The sequence below is a fragment of the Simochromis diagramma genome, unplaced genomic scaffold, assembly GCF_900408965.1.
Source record: "Simochromis diagramma unplaced genomic scaffold, fSimDia1.1 OVJJ01000802.1, whole genome shotgun sequence".
NCBI lineage: Eukaryota > Metazoa > Chordata > Actinopteri > Cichliformes > Cichlidae > Simochromis > Simochromis diagramma.
In genome coordinates, this window is record NW_024387492.1 from 25,092,995 (window position 1) to 25,115,992 (window position 22,998).

Here is a 22,998-nt window from a genome sequence, read left to right on the forward strand (position 1 = left end):
CCTCTCCTTCTGCTTGCCTAAGCATTCGAACTGTTACAGGGGCCGGTCATGTTCACAGGGCTCTAGACTAACTTTTTGCCATGGTTGCACCACATCGCTTAACACCGCAGTTTTACATGTGCACTTTTTTTTGGGGGGGGTGGGAATTGATGTCCATACAGACAATATTCATTTGTAAATGATTAACTAACAATCTTGTGCTTAAAGTGGTTTGGCACTCTTTGGCAATATTGTAGAAAATGTTAAACTTAATCATCATCTCAGCCTCCTCTGATGACCTGTTTGCTGCTGCCTGCTGCTGAAAGGCAGTGGGGAGAGGGAACACTTGGGCAGTGCATTTATTGCAGCATATAATGTGTTTTCTGGATACACCGTGCTTTTTCAGTGTTCAAAGATTAATGGCTCCGTGTCAGAGCACTGCCTATGAATTTCAGATGGATCAGGCCTTAACTTAACAAAAAAGTTATCAATAGTTCTTTTCATCTTTTCTCATTACCCACAGCTACATCCACTTCTGTTGGGCCTACTCACTAGGGCTGGGTATCATCACTGATTTCTATAATCCATTCGATTACGGTTCTCAAAGTCCTGATTCAATTCAATTTTGCTTCAGACAGTCAGAAATATTATAATTCTGATCATTTATCAGTACTGATACATGTGAGACTTCATCAGAAGTGTGAACATCACAGCAGATGACTGTGAAAGTAACTGAGAATAAAACACAGAAAAACATGAAGGAGATTTTCCTGGCCTGGCTTTTTATAGCAGATAACCTTAAGAATATTGTGCAATATTCTGCAATTTTGCAGAATTTTAAAAAGTTGACATTTCTTCAGTATTGAACAGCAGAAATTAGGCTTTCTTGTCCGAGGTCATTAAGTAAAAAAAAAGGAAAAAAAAGACAGCGGCCGACAACGCTATAAACAATGCTAGACTGGTGGGTAATAAGCGAATGAATAATGCATAAAACAGATTTGAGATGGGAAACTGTTCTTGAAGTACACAGAGTGAGAGAGAGAGTGAGCTGTGCATGAAGTGTGATTTTTGTCGTGGTGGAAGCAAAATAGCAAAAGTAAGAGGTAATTCATGACACCATTTATCAAATGTAAAGCGTAGTTTGCTGCTTCTTTTGCTGCTGGCTCGGTGAATTTTGGTTGGAGAGAGACAAAAGCAGCTCAGAATCTAGCGCAAAAAGACGTAAACACAGAGCGGACCCGACGCATCAGAATTGGTGAGCTCCGACAGCGTGTCTGTCTACGGGCCATAGGGTGAGAAAGCCAAGAAAGAGAAAGCTGATTCTCATGCATCGGGTCCGCTCTGTGTTTACGTCTTTGTGTGGAGTCCGTTTACCTGCTCTTATTTACTGTTTGGTGGTTGTTGAAAAAGTTTTGTGAGCTTTAATCTGAGAATCTGGCATTTCTGGCAAAACACAGTTATATTTAAAAGTCGATTCAGGATTTAATGAATCGATATCACTTTATTCAAGCTACTCACCTCTCTCTATCCACCTGCACTTTCAACTGGACCACGGCCAATCAGAGAGGTCCCGCCCCTGACTATCTCTGATTGGTTTAGTCCACGATAGGGGTGTTGTATGTTCACCAGTATGATAATGATGCAGCAGTAAACTTAGTTAACGTGGTTTTATTAACCAGCAGAGCAGCAGAGAACTTACATGCTTGGATTCAATAACGGAATGGCGCCTATACCACTCAAAACATACACACACCTACACAGAGGTACGGCAAGTGGATTAGGACAAAATACCAAACTAACAGCAGGTTATCTACAAGGGGCATAATGTGTGTCTGTAGTTGACCCCACGGAGAGTTGCAGAGATTTTTTTTTTTTTTTTTTGTTACCCGAACAGTTGGTCACACCAGTGTGACCAAAGATTTTTTTTTTAGTCGCACCATTTAAACATTTGGTCGCATTTGCGACCAAATTAGTCACACTCTAGAGCCCTGGTTCACCAAACTGGATCTTCGGAACGCCTATCATCTGGTACGCATTCGCATAGGTGACAAATGGAAGACAGCTTTCAACACCCACCTTCGAATACTTAGTAATGCCTTTCGGTCTTACTAATGCCCCTGTTGTCTTCCAGGCCTTGATCAATGATGTGCTCAGAGACTTTATTAACCATTTTGTTTTCATGTATCTGGATGACTTTCTGATCTTTTTCAGGACCCGGAGAGTGCACATCAACCATGTACATCTGGTCCTGCGTCGCCTGTTGGAGAATCGCCTCTTTGTTAAGGCAGAAAAGTCTGAGTTCCATGTTCAAACGTTTTTTTTTTCTGGTATTCATTGTCTGCTCGCAAACAGGGGCGTTTGCGAGCAGATGCGGCCAAGGTCAAAGCCGTAGTGGAATGGCCAATTCCCAAAACCTGCAGGGAGCTGCAGAGATTCTTAGGCTTCGCCAATTTCTACCCCCGCTTCATCTGGGATTTCAGCAAGGTAGCCCTTCCTCTAACCAACCTCACTTCTCCTAAGTTGTCTTTCCAGTGGTCTCCCGCAGCCCAGCAAGCGTTCAATCGGCTCAAGCACCTGTTCTCTTCAGCTCTGGTCCTTGTCCAGGTGTACCTCAGCTGGCCCCTTTATCATGGAGGTGGACACGTCCGACTCGGGCGTGGGGGCGGTTCTCTCCCAACTGATTGAAGGCAAGCTACATTCCTGTGCTTTTTTCTCCCGTAGGCTGTCTCAGGTTGAGAGGAATTAAGATGTGGGTGATCAGGAGTAGCTCGCCATCAAGTTGGCTCTCAAGGAATGGCAGCATTGGTTGGCAGTGAGCAGCCTTTCGTGGTGTGGACAAACCATAAAAATCTGGCATACCTCCAGGCAGCCAAGCGCCTCAATGCCCAACAAGCCAGGTGGGTCTTGTTTTTCACACATTTTCACTTCTCCATTACCTACAGGCCCGGCTCAAGGAACACTAAGCCTGACGCGTTGTTGGTGGCCCTCTCTCATTCTTGATGTCCAGAACTATGTTTCGGTTTGCCCAGTGTGCGACCTCCAACTCACCTGCCTCTGGCCTCCTGTGACTGTTGCCCACTCCTAAACGCACTTGGTCGCACATCGCCCTTGATTTCGTCACCGGCTTGCCTCCCTCTTCAGGTAACACCACCATTCTAACCATTATTGACCGTTTTTCCAAGGCCGCCCACTTCATTGCTCTGCCCAAGCTCCCTTCTGCCCTGGAGATGGCCCAGTTACTAACGCAATACGTGTTCCGGTTCCACGGCATACCCCAGGACATAGTTTCTGACCAAGGCCCTCATTTTACCTCGCAGGTCTGAAAAGAGTTCTGTTCGGAGTTGGGAGCTCAGGTCAGCTTGTCCTCCGGGTTCCATCCCGAAACTAATGGTCAGACTGAAAGGGCAAACCAAGAAATGGAGACCACGCTGCGCTGCGTCGCTTCATCTAACCAGTCGACCTGGAGCAACCAATTGGCCTGGGTGGAGTACGCCCACAACGCGAGCACCTCATCGGCAACCGGACTCTTGCCCTTCGAGGCATCGCTGGGGTATCAACCTCCCCTCCTCTCTAGCTCTGAGGGAGAGTTGGCAGTTCCCTCTGTAAAGCACCACCTGAGACGCTGTCGTTGGGTCTGGCGGGCCACCCGAGCAGCACTCCTGAGAACGGCCGAGCGTAACAAGGCACTGGCGGATCGCCGTCGCAACCCTGCCCCAGACTACCAGGTCGGCCAGCAGGTGTGGCTCTCCAGCAGACACATTCCCCTTCGGACTGGGTCCAAGAAACTGGCCCCTCGGTCTCTGGGCCCCTTCTCTATCCAGGAGGTCCTGAACCGGGTGACGGTCTAGCTGGCCCTGCCGCCCGCTATGAAGGTACATAACGTCTTCCATGTTTCTCAGATTAGGCCCGTACGGACCAGCCGTTTGTGCCTGCCCTTCGGGTTATCGACAGCACCCTGCCATGCTCCATTACTCGCATAATGGATGCCAGGCGTCGCAGTAGGGGCTTTCAGTTTTTGGTGGATTGGGAAGGGTATGGTCCGGAAGAACGTTCTTGGGTGCCGCGGTCCACAATTCTCGATAATCGCATGATGAAAGAATTCAGCTGCAGGCATCCAGACAAGTACAGCAGGTCTCCCGGAGGCTCCCGTTAGAGGGCAGGAACTGTCACGGTCAGACGGTCCTCCCCGGATGACCCTGCTTGTCTATGTATGTGTGTGTGTGTTCGCTTCTCCCTCTCTCTCCCCTGTCCTCGAAGCTGTGTTTACGGAAGTGCGCGCTGTAGGGAAGGCGTGACCTGGTGACTTTCATCATTGAAAGTCCCTTCTCGCTGTCACAGGCCCACCTGCATCTGATTACCTGCCCAGCTGTTGGTAATCATCCTTCTTTGCCAGTCGGAGGTATTTAACCTGGGCTAGTGGCGACAGTCGATGTGGGATTATTACTCCAAACTGGTAGAGTATTTGCGAGAAGTGTGCTTTTGTTATTCGGCTAGCGAGTTTGCTAATTGTGGATTTTGTGGATTTCCTTCTTCCTCCAGGAGAGTTGGGTGGAGAATCGAGTTGGGGAGCACACACACTCATGGAGCCTCTGCACGGAGCACACGGGGAGCAAAGGACGAGCCCTGTTTGGAGATTGCACTTTTGTATTGTATTGTTGGACTTACCTGTTTTTCTCACTGTAAATAAATGCACTGTTTTGCTGTTGAATAGAACTGCGCCTGGATCCTCTTTTCTGTGACATGCTGTCCCCAAAACGTTTCCCAATTATCTATATAGGCCACATCGTTTGTTGGACAGGTCTACTGTGAACATCACTGGATCAGAATAATTCATTTATGTGCAGAACAGATAAAGTAGGAGGATACATTGGTGTAACAAGGACAAACAAAAAGGAAGCCACTGGATTGTTGAGTAAGGACAATGAGAGATGACGTGCATACTGTGACATTTAGAGTCAAGGCAGTTTTTTCTTGCAGTACTGAGAGAACTGACAGTGCATTGTTTTACCTCAGGGCTGCAGCAAGGCCTCGTGGCTCTGCGAGATAGTATGCAAACTTGCAGAGATCCTCCGTCTGCAGGATCCTGCCAGCATTCAGCTGGAACTCGTCACTCTGGCCCGGAACTTCCCCGACCTCAGGTACAACACAATTAATCAAAATACACATTAAAGTATGTCACAAAGCACTTCAGTCTAGGGATGGGTATCGTTTAGGTTTTATCCGATACCGGTTCCAAACTGGTACTTCTGAAACGATGCCGGTGCTCAAACCGGTGCTTAAAGAATGGAGAACACAAAATTGGTCCAAAAACCTCTCATGTTTAGCTGTTTTTTTGTAAAGAAATAACAATGTTAGCCTTTTCTGCAGCTATAGGGCATATATGGTATCACTCTTGGCTGGAAGAAGTGCTTAAACAATGGAAAAAACACAAACTCTGTCCAAAAACCTCTCATGTTTAGCTGTTTTCCCACTTTCTTTGGTCATTTTAGCCTTTTTGGCCAGGGTGAAGGGAGCATCTGACATCAAACAAGAAGACAGCCGCATGCAACTACGATGTTGTTTGCTAGTTCACCTTACAAGCATTAATTTAATAACGTGGTTAGCGTACTCAACGTAAATTACACACAAACAACATTAAGCTACTCACGCAGAGAAGAACGGCTGCTGTTGCCATCATCATCCGTCATCATTTCTGCTACACTGGCAGGGCTAGGGGCCAGGACTCTCCTCTTCGGGTTCTTGGGGGATGTTGCTAACTCGGTGCATTTCTCGGCTTTTAAAAAAAACGCTATGTGTCACCAGATTGGTCGTCAGATTCAAGGTGTTACCTCCTTTGCACAGTATCACCTTCAAGCACTTGTTGCAGGCTGCTGAGTTTGCATCTTTTGCTGTGAAGTACAGCCAGACTTTTGACCGCTTTGCCTTGGGCATTTTTAATCTGTAGCTCTAAAAGAATGTAAGTACCTGGGCCCACCTACTATCCTTGCAAAGGTAAAATGATTGGCTAGAATCCAAGGTGTATGACATCTCAGGAAGAAAAAAAAGCACCGAAATGCACACTGCTTTTCGGTCTGGTTACTACTTCAGACTACTTTAAAGTATCTCAAACTATGTCAGAAAATACTTTAAAGTACTTTGTAATTTGAAAGTACTTTGACATCGTTAACAGGCAGATTCTTCCTGTTAGCAAACGGTGAAATGATGACAAACGCTGATTTGTTCTAGTGATGATAGTACTCAGAGATGTTGAGCTGAACGTGATGTTTGACTGGTTCATTGTGTTGTGTCTGAGTCCCTACTCATTCAGACTGTCACTCATCTAATCAGGCGGCTGCTGGTGATGTCACCTGGTTAACATTCGGGTCATGTTGTTTCATGTTCTTTCCTGATGAATGAAGCTGAGTGGAAGAAAACAACTGAGCGAGCAGCCAAAGCTTTCTTCACTCATTTGTCCAAACACAGAGATTATAAAAACCAAGTCCGCCGACACGTTTAATGAAATAACGAGGAGCAGGGAGCAGGAGATGAGGATTAGAACCATCAATAGAGCTTTCAATGCGGGGTTCAGTTTCCCTGCTTTAATCTTTGATCCGGTGGGAGGTCCTGCTGGGTCGCCTTCATGCTCACAGCTTATGTAAGGCCTCAGCCTGCAGACCTTCCTCTGAGTCTGCACACATCACGCTGGCCGAGTTTCCCCTGATCCATCACACCGACTCCCTCCCCGTCCTTTGTGATCCCCACATAAGGGCAGAGCAGCAGTAATTTGTGCATGAAATCTCTTTTGTCTGTTTTACATCAGGAATATTTCAGAGTTATTTAGTAAACATCAGATGAAACATTGGTCTCTGTATCAGGACTTTATCTGTCATCCATTGTGATCACTTTCTGTTCTCTTTCATTTCTACAACACTGTGAAAATAAAACCTCAGTGACTGAAAACAGCAGACAGGAAAGATGTTGTCATGTCAGATGGTGGGTGCAACTAGGTGGGGTTCATGTATCACAGGTGTGTAACATGAGTGGAAAAATACTGACTGCCTGACTAGGCTTCCTCTGCTTTATTCCTCTGAACTGTATTTAGGCTTAAAGTTTGCATTATTAGGGGTGTGGCGCGTGACTAACAGGTGGATGGCGACAGAGGTGGCTGTAGCTGCTAGTTTTCTGCTAGCTTCACCTGAACTGGACCTCTGGACCATGTTTGTGCTGTTGGAGCCTTTTGTGTCACGGCTGAGGAGGCGAGCCGTGTGGTGTGGAGGAAGGAGGACCCAAGATGCAAGCAGTGGATGAAAATGCTAGTGAAGTTTAATTACAAGGTGTTGTAGTGGCAAACGTACGGTGGCTGGGAAGTGCAAAGCGCAACAAATTAAAAAACGGCAACAAATTAAAAAACGGCAACAAATTAAAAATCCAACAATTAAAAACGGCAACAAATTAAAAATCCACAACAAATTAAAAAACCGCAACAAATTAAAAATCCACAACAAATTAAAAAACCACAACAAATTAAAAATCCACAACAAATTAAAAAACCACAACAAATTAAAAATCCACAACAAATTAAAAAACGGCAACAAATTAAAAATCCTTGAAGGAAAGGGATTGTCTGAAATACCGGAAGTGACACAACGATTAGCCTAATAGGGCTTTTGGAGAGTGATGTCACGAGAGGGGGCGTGGCCAGGATTTTTGGTTGAGGTGCCATGTTTCTGGGCCGAACAAAGCGCTAGCGAAAGAGGAGCGAAAGTACACGGATAACACCAGCTATGGTTCGTACTTGCTGTGCGGTCGGTTGTAAAGTTAGATCGCACGACCGGCAAGGGAATAAGGTTGAAAATGATTTATATTTTCATTCTTTCCCCACCTGGAAGCAACATGAGGCAGCTCATGTATCGGATGTTACCAAAAGAAGGCGTCTAGTCTGGATAGCAGCTGTGAAACCAGCTGATATCCAGTTCTCTTCCATCTCCAAATATCTGTTGGTGTGCTCCAGACATTTTCATTCCGGTAAGTTATAGATATGTTCATATCACTCTTTATCCGGTCTTTTAAGTCTGACATCACTAGCCGTGTCTTGGCTCAAACTCCGCTGCAGGTCCATAAATCACACGATCACTGTGGCATCACTGAGTGTTGAAAAACTATCTAAAGTCTTTCATCTGTAATAAAATGATCAGCGTTCTGCTCTACCATGTGTAACAATTGAGTTTATCATCCAGGCATCCATGAAAACGAAATTGGCAGGAAGTTAGCTCGCTAGATTCCATCTAAATACAATATAGCATGTCCTAACTGAGGGATTTTGGAAACAAATTCAAACGTACAGCTCTGCTATCACTTCCAACATAAATGAAGACAGAAAACTAAACAGCAGTGACATTTGTAGGGTTACTGAAGTTTGGCTAGCTGGTGTATAACGATGTGCTACGTGACCGTTAGCGACACAGCTATGTTAGCATAATATAAACACTCTAACTTTTTCCACTTGATAAAAGTTATCGTGAGGATTCTCGGTGGTCAGGAACAAATGTAATCTCATGGCAGGATGCTGTAAACGGACCAAACTTCAGCCAGGAGAACAACTGAGATAATCCATCCACAAGGATGAATAGGATTAGCCATTCATATACTGCTGCATGGGCTGGGCTGTAGCTACATCGTAAGGTTTTAAAAACTGAGCTTTCAAATGATTAGTGGTGATAGAAGCAGTGGGAGGCCAACAGTGATCACTTACTGTTTTTAGGAGTTTTTTGATATTAAATAGAAGACAATACAAAACATTAAACATGTTAACAACACAAAACCCATATTAAACGCAGACTACTTTAGGCCTGGAAGCAGGATTTGTCACGCCATCACTTAAAGACCAGATAGCCTATTAGTTTTCTTTTCGATGCACTCTGAGGTCATAGCAAATTAGAAAAAAAAAACATCCTAATGAGTGATTTTGCAGAACTACGTGCTATTTATAGACTTGCTAATAATTTGGCATTATTGCAGCAAACCAGCCAGTGAAATGGATGAAACATCGTGACTGGGTTCCAGCGCTACACAAGGGACCTGCTTCAAACATACCACCATGCCAAACAGATTACTTCTTCCATGTGAGGGTGAAGAGGTGACCCTTCTGGATAAGACGGTGAAGGTTTGCTGCCGTTTTGATGAACAGTGTGGTAGTAAAACCAGGGGAAAATGAAACTTGCTCCTGTTAAATATTCTTAAGTCTTGTGCTGTATAGATAGCGGTAATTTTTCAGAAGATAAATTGAAGTAATTGATAGTAAATTAAGTAGTGTTAGTAGTGGGTGATATCGTGTAAATGCTGTCATGATTTTGTGTAAACATTTTGTCTTTTATAAACTATAAATGACATGGATTCTACATTGTAACTGATGTGATGTTCTAATAAAAAAGAGGCAACAATTAGTTTGTTTCTTTATTGAACTTTTGAACAGTGGTACTCAGTCAGTACATATTCAGTAAATGCAAATTATTTACATGGCAGTGCACTTCAGGCATAAATCTAGACCCCTATATAAAACTGTGACGAGAATAAGGCACGGCGGGACCACGGAGTATCATTCAGAGCCATCTTTATTTACATCTCACCACAACACATTCCCAAACCCCTGAGTCCCCGTGTTTTTAACTAGGCAGGCGTGATTAAGGATGCCGTGCAGGTGTGTCCGCCCTCCCTGCACGGCACCGCAGACCACGCCCCACCACATACCCCCATCGCCCGATTGAGGCCGGGGAGCCATCCGGCCGAACCTACTCCCCCACCGCCAGTGGGAGAGGGAATCAGCCCGGACAGCTGGCGCCCCCAGGCCCCGGCCAAGCGACGGGGAGACTTGCAGTCAAGCCAGCCTCCAGTTTGTTTTACGTTCCCTGTGTATTCAAAGTATTACTGGAATGGATGTGGAAACCGGATTTCAAAATAAAAGCCAACTTCGAGTGAATTAACAGATATGTTAAGAACATAATAACATATAATTTAGGCTTTTTTTTTTTTTTTACAAACTCTAATGTTAGATCTATATGACACAGCCTTGTACCCTAATTGTGCCCTGTCACTATCAAAGCCATCTTATTTTGGATTTCAAAGTAAAAGCCCTGTGAATCTTCATTTTTGAACTACTCTTTCAATGACTTCATAATGCTCTTAAAAGCAAAAGTCGTATTTCCAAATACTATTTGAACTTTCCAACCACAGTCTTTTTCACAGTAATACCATATCATATCAAGTCAGTCTGATTTCGCCTTTCATAGTAATGGCCCTTTGAAAATGCCGATATTTGACTTAATCTTCTAACGATTCAAAATGCTCTAAAATGAAAAATTCCTGTTTCCACAGGGTAATTCCACTTTAGATCAACAGTATACAGACCCACAGTGATACCATATCAATATCAAGTCAGTCTGATTTTGCTTTTCAAAAATAAAAGCCTTTTCAAATTGTCCATAATTGACCTAACTTTCAGTGATTTCAAAATGCTCTAAAAAGGAAAATTCCTGTTTCCACAGGGTAATTCCACCTTAGATCAACAGTATACAGCCCCACAGTGATACCATATCAATATCAAGTCATTCTGATTATGCCTTCCAAAATAAAATACTTTTCAAATTGTCCATAATTGACCTACCTTTCAGTGATTTCAAAATGCTCTAAAATGGAAAATTCCTGTTTCCACAGGGTAATTCCACTTTAGATCAACAGTATACAGCCCCACAGTTATACCATATCAATATCAAGCCATTCTGATTTTGCCTTCCAAAGTAAAAGCCTTTTCAAATTGTCCACAATTGACCTAACTTTCAGTGATTTCAAAATGCTCTAAAATGGAAAATTCCTGTTTCCACAGAATAATTTCACTCTGTATTTACAGTATAAAGCCCCACAGTGATACCATGTCAATATCAAGTCAGTCTGATTTTACTTTCCAAAGTAATGGCCCATTGAAATTGCCCATATATGACTTACTTTTGTAACGATTTTGAAATGCTCTAAATAGAAAAAATCCTGTTTCCACAGGATAATTTCACTTTAGATCAACAGCATACAGCCCCACAGTGATACCACATCAATATCAAGTCATTCTGATTATGCCTTCCAAAATAAAAGACTTTTCAAATTGCCAAGATACGACCTACTCTTTTAAAGATTTCACAATGCTCTAAAATGAAAATTGCTGTTTCCACAGCATAATTCCACTTTAGATCAACAGTATACAACCTCACGATGTTACCATGTCAATTTCAAGTCATTCTGATTTTGCTTTCCAAAATAAAAGCCTTTTCAAATTGCCCATATACGACCTACTGTCATGGTCCTGAGTCTGAGGACTCTGTGTTTTGTGTTTCTTTACATTATTCTTTGTTCTCGGTTATTCTGTTTTGTCTTTTGTTTAGGTTTGCTATGTGTTAGTGTTTTTGTTTCATGCCTGCCTAGGTTCTCTCTGTCTGTCCACGGTGTTATTGTGTCTGCTCATGAGTCTGCCTGTCAAGTTCAGTGTCCTGTCTGGTTCTCTGTGTCTGTTAGTTTCCTGTTTTATTCTGAAAGTTCTTGTCTCATGTCAGTGTGTTCAGTTTTACCTCTCTCCTGTCTCGTTAGCCTAATTGCTCCCAGCTGTGTTTCCCTCCTGTGGCCCATTCCCTGATTACTCCCCGTGTATTTAAGCCCTGTGTTTTCCTGTGCTCTCTGTCGTGTCGTCTGTTTAATTCCTTGTCAGTCTGCATTATTCTGTTACCCGGTATTCATTCTGCGTCTCTCTGCCATCTCTCTTTGTGCATTTTGCTCCTCCTCCTCCCCCTCCCGTGAGTGTCTGGTTTAAGTTTTGTTCTTTAGATTTCCCAGTTTAGGTTTGTTTACTCCCCGCTCTGCTCTTCCTGTTTTGTCACCTTCTCACCGCTGTAAATAAACACTCACTCGCACCCCAGACAGTACCTGCATTTTGGATCCTTTTTTCAATACACCACACGACTGCCCCCAGCCGTGACACCTACTCTTTTAACGATTTCAAAATGCTCTTAAATTGAAAGATGCTGTTTCCACAGGATAATTCCACTTTCGATCAACAGTATCCAACCCGACAGTAAAACCATGTAAATTTCATGTTGGTCTGATTTTGCCTTTCAAATTAATGGCCCGTTGAATTTGTCCATATGTGATATACTCTTTCAATTATTTCAGAATGTTTTAAAAATGAAAATTGCTGTTTCCACGGGATAATTTCACTCAAGATCGACAGTGTACACTATCACGGTGATATCAAGTCAATTTGCCTTTCAAAGTAATGGTCCATTGAAATTGTCCATGTATGACCCACTCTTTCACTGACTTCAGAATCCCATTAAAAGCAAAGTTGCTGTTTCCACAAGATCATTTCACTCTACATTGATAGTATGCAACCCCACAGTTTTATCACGTCAGTATCGGAATTATAATTGTTCATTTGGTACTTTTAATAATTAAATACGGATGCTGTTAACAGGACAATTACTGTTTCCACTAAGTAACTGGAGTTCATGCAAACCATACACAACCTCTACAGTGGTAACATCTCAATCTCAAATCAATCTCGTTTTGCATTTCAGAGTAAAAGCCTTTTGACTTTGTTTATAGGAGCTTCTCTTTCCACAACTTCAGAATGGCATTAAATGGAAAGTTCCAGCTTCTATGAATTAATACCATCGTTAAAATCGTTAAAAGAGTAGGTCGTATATGGGCAATTTGAAAAGGCTTTTATTTTGGAAGGCAAAATCAGAATGACTTGAAATTGACATGGTAACATTGTGAGGTTGTATACTGTTGATCTAAAGTGGAATTACCCTGTGGAAACTGAAATCTTCCTTTTTAGAGCATTTTGAATCCGTTAAAAGAGTAGGTCGTATATCGGCAATTTGAAAAGGCTTTTATTTTGGAAAGCAAAATCAGAATGACTTGAAATTGATATGGTAACATCGTGAGGTTGTATGCTGTTGATCTAAAGTGAAATTATTCTGTGGAAACAGAAAATTTCTTTTTTAGATCATTCTGAAATCACTGAAAGTTAGGTAAGTTATGGGCATTTTCAACAGGCCATTATTTTGGAATGCAACATCAGAATGACTTGAAATTGACATAGTACCATGGTGTGGTTGTACACTTTTGATCTAACATGGATTCATCCTGTGGAAACAGCAATTTTCATTTTTAGAGCGTTTTGAAATCGTTAAAAGAGTAGGTCGTATATGGGCAATTTGAAAAGGCTTTTATTTTGGAAGGCAAAATCAGAATGACTTGAAATTGACATGGTAACATCGTGAGGTTGTATACTGTTGATCTAAAGTGGAATTACCCTGTGGAAACAGGAATTTTTCATTCTAGAGCATTTTGAATCGTTAGAAGATTAAGTCAAATATCAGCAATTTCAGAGGGCCATTACTATGAAAGGCAAAATCAGACTGACTTGATATTGATATGGTATTACTGTGAAAAAGACTGTGGTTGGAAAGTGTTGATATAAAGTTCAAATAGTATTTGGAAATACGACTTTTGCTTTTAAGAGCATTATGAAGTCATTGAAAGAGTAGTTCAAAAATGAAGATTCACAGGGCTTTTACTTGAAATCCAAAATAAGATGGCTTTGATAGTGACAGGGCACAATTAGGGTACAAGGCTGTTTCATATAGATCTAACATTAGAGTTTGTAAAAAAAAAAAAAAAGCTTAAATTATATGTTATTATGTTCTTAACATATCTGTTAATTCACTTGAAGTTGGCTTTTATTTTGAAATCCGGTTTCCACATCCATTCCAGTAATTCTTTGAATACACAGGGAACGTAAAACAAACTGGAGGCTGGCTTGACTGCAAGTCTCGAATTGGAGGCTGGCTTGACACAAGTTGAATGTTCGGGGGAAAATCAAACGCATTTTACTCACAGTACCCTACAAACGTCACTGCTGTTTAGTTTTCTGTCTTCATTTATGTTGGAAGTGATAGCAGAGCTGTACGTTTGAATTTGTTTCCAAAATCCCTCAGTTAGGACATGCTATATTGTATTTAGATGGAATCTAGCGAGCTAACTTCCTGCCAATTTCGTTTTCATGGATGCCTGGATGATAAACTCAATTGTTACACATGGTAGAGCAGAACGCTGATCATTTTATTACAGATGAAAGACTTTAGATAGTTTTTCAACACTCAGTGATGCCACAGTGATCGTGTGATTTATGGACCTGCAGCGGAGTTTGAGCCAAGACACGGCTAGTGATGTCAGACTTAAAAGACCGGATAAAGAGTGATATGAACATATCTATAACTTACCGGAATGAAAATGTCTGGAGCACACCAACAGATATTTGGAGATGGAAGAGAACTGGATATCAGCTGGTTTCACAGCTGCTATCCAGACTAGACGCCTTCTTTTGGTAACATCCGATACATGAGCTGCCTCATGTTGCTTCCAGGCAGGGCTGGACTGGGACAAAAAATCGGCCTGGGCATTTTGACTAGAGACCGGCCCACCAAAGATGTGACGTCATTCAGGGGTAAAACCGCAAAGGATTCTGGGAACTTGTGGCAAGAGGTACTAGCGCATGCAGGCTTTCAATTGAACTCAGTTACACAGCGATAAAAAGAAACACAAAAAATGGCAAGAAGCTGTTGTATTATTAACTGCAATAGCTGGTGTTGTGCCAAAAAGTGATTTCCGGTATTTGCCAAAACCTGATTGCTCGTATTTAAATTGCTATAAGTAACTTGTTGGGCTATAATATGTGAAACATATGTCAAATGCATCCCTCATGGATGACATAAAGTCATCTCTCCATCTCCATCTCTCTCTCCTGCTCTTTTCTTTCTCTCTCTTGCTCCATCTCTCTCTGCTGCTCTTCTGTCTCCTCTGTCACAGACTTCTCCACTTTTGATGATAAATCAGCCTGGTGCAACATGTAAGGATTGGCACAATTTGTTAAGATTTTGAGGAGTTTGAGAAACTAACCTTAAGCATAAAATAAAATTTATTATCAGTAACTTCATAGCACCCGCCCAGCAGTATATAAACTCTGTCATGCTAGCTAGTACGCAGTACCAGTTATTCTAAGCGACTGTAAAAAGTCAGCACAACGAAAACAAACTACAACTAAACTTGGTTTATATCTGACACAGATAGACAGCAGGTCATAACTTCTTACCTGAAGTTCAGTTCCTCTGCCACTGTGACCGGCGGCCGCCTCGGGTCTCTCCTCCTCTTGCCTCCCCTTTCCCTTATCCACCTGCTGGCCTGCACCACTTGCTGATGTTGCTAAATCTGTGGAAGCTATGCCATAGCTACCGCCAAACAATTCAGTTATTTTTACACATTTGGCAGCGTCTGCCTGAAGGGCTTGTTTCTTTTTGGCCCTAATTTTTTCTGCACCTCCTTTCCTTTTTTTGTTCTCCATTTTCTTTAGTTTGTCTATAAGATTACTAAACAAGGGGGAGGGTGCATCCGACCTCCTCGGCTGTAATTGGTCCAGCCCAGATCATGACCAATTGGCCAATCTAACACCTTTCATTATTTATACCCTTCCAAAAAAAAAAAAAAATTGATCGGCCCATAAAAACAAAAAATCGCCAGCGGCCCACCGGGCAAATGCCCGGTATGCCCAATGGCCAGTCCAGCTATGCTTCCAGGTGGGGAAAGAATGAAAATATAAACCATTTTCAACCTTATTCCCTTGCCGGTCGTGTGATCTAACTTTACAACCGACCGCACAGCAAGTACGAACCATAGCTGGTGTTATCCGTGTACTTTCGCTCCTCTTTCGCTAGCGCTTTGTTCGGCCCAGAAACATGGCACCTCAACCAAAAATCCTGGCCACGCCCCCTCTCGTGACATCACTCTCCAAAAGCCCTATTAGGCTAATCGTTGTGTCACTTCCGGTATTTCAGACAATCCCTTTCCGTCAAGGATTTTTAATTTGTTGCGGATTTTTAATTGGTTGCGGTTTTTTAATTTGTTGTGGATTTTTAATTTGTTGTATTTTTTTAATTTGTTGCGGTTTTTTAATTTGTTGCGGTTTTTTAATTTGTTGTGGATTTTTAATTTGTTGTATTTTTTTAATTTGTTGCGGTTTTTTAATTTGTTGCCGTTTTTTAATTTGTTGTGGATTTTTAATTTGTTGTATTTTTTTAATTTGTTGCGGTTTTTTAATTTGTTGTGTTTTTTTAATTTGTTGCGGTTTTTTAATTTGTTACAGATCTTTGATTTGTTGCGGTTTTTTAATTTGTTGTGGATTTTTAATTTGTTGTGGCTTTTTCATTTGTTGTGGATTTTTCATTTGTTGCCATTTTTTTAAAATTTGTTGTGGATTTTTAATTTGTTGCCGTTTTTTTAATTTGTTGCGCTTTGCACTTCCCAGCTACCGTACAAACGAGCAGTGGGGCATGACAAAATAACTGAAGACACCTAAACTGGGAGAACTAAAATAACAGACCTGGGAGCATACGACAAAGGGATGAGAGGCAGACAAAGAGCGGGACACCGAGGAACCAGCAACAGGCAGGAGAACACACAGGGCTTAAATACACACACCGGTAATCAGGGGATGAGAGACAGGAGGGCAACACAGCTGGGAGAAATCAGAGCTGACGGGACAGGGGAAATGTAAACAGAACACACTCACATCAGACACAGACCTTCACAATAAAACAGGAAACTCAGACACGGGGAACCAAACAAGACACAGAACTAAACAGACAGATTCACAAACAGACGGGGTGACACCATAGACAGACAGAGACACAGACGCAGACTCAGAGGCAGACCGAATATAACACATAGAACTCAAACAATAATAATCATCATCATAATAAACTAGAAAATGATAATAAACTAAAAGCGCTGGTGTCACCGACCCAGGACCATGACTTTTTGTCATTTTTAATAACATCATGTGACCAATATACGGCTGCTGTGAGGTTATTGTGCTAACAGACTGTCCAGGAAGGCTGAGGTCCAGATTTTGCGTTTTATTTGGATGCTACTGATTAGTAGGTATTTGTGTCTGTGATGTAAACAAGCTACCTAGCATTAGCTAATGCTCCACCAGGTTAACCCTCCACCCTCTTGTCCAAATACGATGACTTCCTGTAACACAAACCAACATGGCGGTTCTAATTCATTATTAATGTGCTGAAGCTTCAACACATTAACAATTATAAGGTGTCTGCTGAAGTGTTCTTAATGTGTCATTGAGTGGCAAGATGGCGCCTGTGTTTGGCTTTGCCACTGCTGCAGTTTGCTGGATGCAACGATGTAGTTTTTCATTGTCGTCAATCGTCATTTGTAATGTTATTTTTGCTCTTTTGTGTTCTGACTTTGCTTCTGCTGCTTTAATTTGTGATCGGGATACACTGTTAAACATTAAAAATTCAATGGAGAGCTACTGTGACAGCTACAGAAAAAACTTTTCCTCATCCTCTGGTGTGTTCCTTACCTGAGTGCGCGCTACTGTGCACAACCCACAGGACTCCCACCCCTAAGAGACAGAAAGGGGGAATGAGGCCCAGCATCCAGGTGAAGCCGGAGGCTAGCTTCTTGTCTGTGGGGAGACTCCAGGGTGCCTGAAACCAGTTCCTCTCCTGACATTTGGTTGGGATGTTACCCTGCTGCCTGGGACCTGGGCCCCATGGCTCAAAAGCAGTATGCTCACCCTGTGTCTGTCATCCGTTTTCCTTTTTGCTGGTGACAGCTATGTCCGTTCATCGATCACTGTTTCCCCCAGCTCTGGAGTCGCAGTACCGCCCGGCAGGCACACAGGTATGCATAGGTTTTTAATTCAAGTGCCGCTGCAGTCAGCTGTTGATTTCGCAGATCAACAGTCATCAACTCAGTTCGCCCTGCTTAACGTTCGTTCCATAACTAACAAATAATTTATTCTAAACAGTCTCTTTTTTTAGAGTCTCTAGATTTTATGTATCTGACTGAGACATGGCAGCAAAATAAGGTTTACGTCCACTTGAATAAAATCTGCCCGGCTGGCTGCTCCGTCATCGGAACTCCACGTCTTTTGGGATGTGGTGGAGGCCTTGCTGCTGTTTACCAGGACAGATTCATGTGCAGGCTGATGACCTTGGACTCCTTTTCTTCATTTGAGTCACAGATGATGAAGGTTTGTTCTCTGAAAAACTTTTATTTTATTTTAATCTATCGACCTTCTGGACCTGCTGGGGTCTTTCTAACTGAATTTAACGACCTTCTGACATCCATCATTAAATTGGAGACGGTTGTAATAGCGAGAGATTAAAACCTTCATATTGATGAAGCATTCTGTAACGCTGCTGCTGAGCTCATTGCTGTCACAGTGTCTTTTAACTTTAGGCAGCATGTTTCTGGCCCCACACATAGAAAGGGCCACATACTGGATCTTGTTTTCTCTCTGGGTTTAAATATACATGATGTATGTGTGGAGGATGTGCATGTGAGTGACCATAGCTACATATTTTTTAATTTGCCATTTTACTTGGATCCTTCACCTCCTCAACTAATGATCCGAAGATGGATTATAAACCAAGATGCTGCTGGAAGGTTCTCTGCTATGTTTGACCCTGGCATGGGTCAAATATGGCAGAAACATTTCTAAACTCAGACTACTGGTGTCAAAGGCAGAACTTGAGATGATTATTCAAGCGTTTATTTTTTCTCATTTGGATTATTGTAATGGTCTTTTTACTTGTATCAACAAATCAGCTTTTGCTTGACTTCAGACTGTACAGAGTGCTGCGGCAAGACTTTTAACTGGCACTAACAAGAGGTCACATATTCCAGTTTTGGATTCTCTTCATTGGTTGCAGGGTTTTAATAGTTTTGCAATTTTCATTAGTTTTTATTTTTATTTAGTTTTGACTTCAGATTTTCAATTTTATATCAGTTTTATTAGTTTTTACCAATTGTTTGCTAGTTTAGTTTTTATTTTTTTGAAAATCCTTAGTTTCAGTTTAGTTTTGATTAGTTTCAGTTATAGTTTTAGTTGTGTTTGCAATAATTAAGTGTAACAAAATCCCAGTTTCATCATATCAGTCATTCTCTTCTGCTTATCCTTGGGTATGTTGCTATTCCAGCTACCATACCCTGCACCCTGGACAGGTCGCCTGTCTGTCGCAGGGCTAACACGCAGAGACAGATAACTCACATTTCCACCTATGGGTTCTTTAAATAAATAAATAAATACATAAATAAATAAAGGCAGATGAACAACCATTGATACCAGACAACTTTAAATTTTATATATTGGCCCCAATGAGACTATTAACTCTTGCTGCACTGGGTGTTCGTAATTTTGGTTCAAGTGAATTGATAAACTTTTTGAAGACAATTGACTCACACAGTTATGTAGATATCCCAGTCCTGTTGTCTCGGGATGCATCACGCTGCCTTGCCTAGGGTTAGCTTCTGTTTTCTGGGGATGAGGGTTGAGTGTGCTCCCTTACCTTCTCAAGGTAAGCTAGGTTAGCCTTCTTGTGTGAGCTTTTCAAGTGCACTTTAAGGTTTGTGGGATTTTTTTCCCTTTAGAAATGTCCCTCATAATTTGTCTCTTTCCACTACAAGACACTTGCTTTATCCAAAACACAGTCATATTCAAAGTAATCCCAAATTGGATTCTGGCGCTTTCTCCCGACTTTTCCTGACATGATTCTGCGCGTGGACGGAGCAGCAACACAGACGACTCGACTAACGTACTTGCCACCTGCTGGCATAATTAGACAGCAAGAAAAAAATCTGGAAACTAAACTTCATTTTCACCCTTGACTATTGTATGACACACACACATCAACAAAAACTAAACACATTTTTGCTATAAATTCAGTTAATTTTAGTTAGTTTTGTGAACACTCATTACAGTTTTAGTTAGTTTTCCTTTTTTTGTTTTTATTTTTATTTCCGTTAACGAAAATGTTTTTTCACTTCTAGTTTTCGTTATTTCGTTAGTTTTCATTAACGATAATAACCTTGATTGGTTGACAGTAAATTTTAGGTTTCATTTTAAAATTTTAGTTCTAACTTTTAGAGCTCAAAACGGTGAAGCTCCCCAGTATATCTCTGACCTGTTGAAACCTCGTGCTTGTTCCTGAGCACTTAGATCTTCTGGTCAGAAGATACTATTGCTCCCATGTACTAGATTGAAAACACGTGGGGATCGGACGCAGGCACCAGGGCTGTGGAATTCTCTTCTGTTGTCATTATGCTACATAGACTCCGTTGACTCTTTTAAAAAGCAGCTGAAGACATTTTTCTACAAACAAGCTATTAATTACTTTTTTCCACTGTTTTGTATTATTTTTGTATTTTTGTATTTTTATTATTTTATTTTTATTTGTGATTTTATTGTGAAGCACTGTGCTTTTTATCTATGAAAGTTGCTATATATAAATAAATTTTACTTACATACTTTTAGTTACCTCGTTTATTATAGTTTGTTATTGTTTGTTGTCATTCTAGCGTTCGTTATCTTTCCTTATCAATTGTTGTTGTTCTAGTTATCATGTTCGTTATCTTTGTTATCGTTCATTATCAATCGTTATCGCTTGTTATAGTTTGTTATCGTTCTAATTGTCATGTTCGTTATCTTTGTTATCTTTGTTATCGTTCGTTATCAATCATTTTCTTTCATTATCATTTATCATTCTTTTAAAATGTAGCTGAATTATTTATTTATTATTTATTTACCATTTTTCTACAAACAAGGTATTAATTACTTTTTTCCCTTGTTTTATATTATTTTATTTATATTTGTGGTTTTATTGTGAAGCACTGTGATTTTTATCTATGAAAAGTGCCGTATAAATAAATTTTACTTTCTCACTTCTACTTATCGCAATAACAAACAAAAACGCGTTCGTCCGTTATTGTTTGTTATTATTCTAGTTATCGTGTTTCATTATCATTTGTTACTGTTCTACTTGCGTGTTTGTTATAGTTCGTTATCGTTCTAGTTGTTGTGTTCGTTATGTCTCGTTAGTGTTCGTTATCTTTGTTATCATTCTTTATCCTTCGAATTATTGTGTTTGTTGTCTTTATTATCGTTCGTTATCATTCATTTTCTTTCGTTATCGTTTGTCATTGTTTGTTATAGTTCTAGTTATTGCGTTTGTTATCGTTCTAGTTATGTGTTCGTTATCTTTCGTTAGTGTTTCTTATCTTTGTTATCATTGTTATCGTTCTGGTTATTGCTTTCATTATCATTCATTATCATTCGCTGTCTTTGTTATTGTTCATTATTGTTCATTTTCTTTCTTTCATTATCATTCATCATCATTTGGTATTGTTCGGTATCATTTATTTTCTTTCATTGTTGTTCGTTATTATTTGTTATCATTCATTTTTTTTCATTATTGTTGATTATCATTCATTATTGTTCTAGTTATCATGTTCGTTATCATTCGTTATCACCTGTTATCGTGTCTGGCATGACTCTAACCCTAACAATGCCTCTCACAGCTGACTGCTGTAACCCTGTGTGTCTGTGTCTCTTTCTTAGCGGCGCGCATGTCTCGGCTCTCCTGTCTCTTAAAATTGGGCTCTCAGCTGCTGACACTCGCTCTATCAGACGCAGTGTGGAGGAGAATCGCCACGGTGACGTCTCCACCAATTACAGTCCTCCGTTCTTCTCCAAGGTCAAAGTCAAATGGATTGACAACAAGATGAATCAGATGGGACTGTAGGTATAACCGCATGATGTTAGTAGTTCAGGATGTGAGCAGTGTTTCCTGTATGCTAGCCTTCTATTTCATCCTAATGCAAACAAGTATTTTGTTGTGAAAGGTGCTGCTGGAGCCCATGATGAAGGACAGAGCAGCAAACACAGTGGCTATGTCCAAATTCAGGGGCAGCATGTTTCGAAGGACCCAACCTAACCAGTCCATGTAGGGTGGGTCCTTCGAAAGCTCATCTCACACTTCTGTTTGATATTTATTCAGCTGTGTGTAAACTATAACTTTAATCTCAGCCAAACCAATTTACTCAAGAACAAATAAAACACTGAAAAAAAAAACCCAATAACATTCTAATTTATCTATTTGACTATTTGAAGACCGCGGGGGTCTGAAAACGATTTGCCGGGAGTCCGGTGTTCTCTCCGGCTCTAGTGAGCCTTAACCTCCCAGTCAGCTATCGAGTTGGTGGGTAACAGACGTCTCCGAAAACATCGGAGCACTTTTGCAAATATGTGATGTCTTGATAAATTGAACATGTATTTGAAGTTTACACAGGTACATTCTCACCTGAAAATATCTTAAAAATTTATTTTGTGACCCAGAAAGAGTAATATTAAAACTAAGTAGCTGCTGCCATTGTTAGAAACTGGAATTGGTTAGGCTGCACTATGATTTCTGGGATAGGGTGTGCCACGAAGGATACCCAACCCATCCTTCAAATCTGGGGAAAAGGAGGATGCATTTGTTGCCGCATTTGGAAGAGTCTTCGAATTTGGACAGCCTTCGTCACGTCACTGTGACGTAATTGCCTACAAATGCGGCATTCGAAGCATGCTGCCCCTTAATTTGAACACACCATATATCGTTACAAATTCTCGAGAGCTGTGCAGCAGGGCTCTGCTTTCTTCTGATTGTCTGGTTTCTGGAAGCCTGCAGAGGAGAAGACAGAAATCTGTGAGTGGACTCTAATGTCCAACAGGTAATAATAATAATAATAACAATAATACATTTTATTTGAAAGTGCCTTTCAGAACACTCAAGGACACTGTACAAGGTAGAATAATAAAAGCAACATAAAAGCAAACAGTTTACACAATCATAAAAGCATAAGACATAAAACAAATTTAAAATAGCAGAGTGGAGAGGTTATGTGGGATAAGCTATTTTGAACAAGTGAGTTTTGAGTTGGGACTTAAAGAGAGAGAAGGAAGAGATATTTCTTAAATCAGGAGATAGTGAATTCCAGAGTCGAGGAGCAGAGCAGCTGAAAGCCCTGCTCCTCATGGTGGCAAGACGGTGGGAGGGGACAGAGAGAGAAAGGGAAGAAGAGGATCTAAGACACTGA

General features: G+C 41.2%; 1 protein-coding gene across 5 annotated transcripts in view; it reads left to right on the forward strand.

Moving 5' to 3' along the window:
* LOC120724831 (tumor necrosis factor alpha-induced protein 2-like) overlaps positions 1 to 22,216 on the forward strand; it is a 92,721-nt gene extending 70,505 nt beyond the window's left edge. For 2 of the 5 annotated variants that reach the window (XM_040017282.1, XM_040017281.1), the window contains exons 12-13: positions 4,993 to 5,117; positions 21,479 to 22,216. In XM_040017282.1, the coding sequence (XP_039873216.1) occupies positions 4,993 to 5,117; positions 21,479 to 21,662 (309 nt within the window). In that variant the 3' untranslated portion in view covers positions 21,663 to 22,216. Of the gene's footprint in view, positions 1 to 4,518; positions 5,118 to 17,468; positions 18,876 to 21,478 lie in introns of those variants that run through there. The other 3 variants (XR_005694007.1, XM_040017283.1, XM_040017284.1) reach the window with 3 other exon arrangements.
* Positions 22,217 to 22,998: the final 782 nt, after the last annotated feature.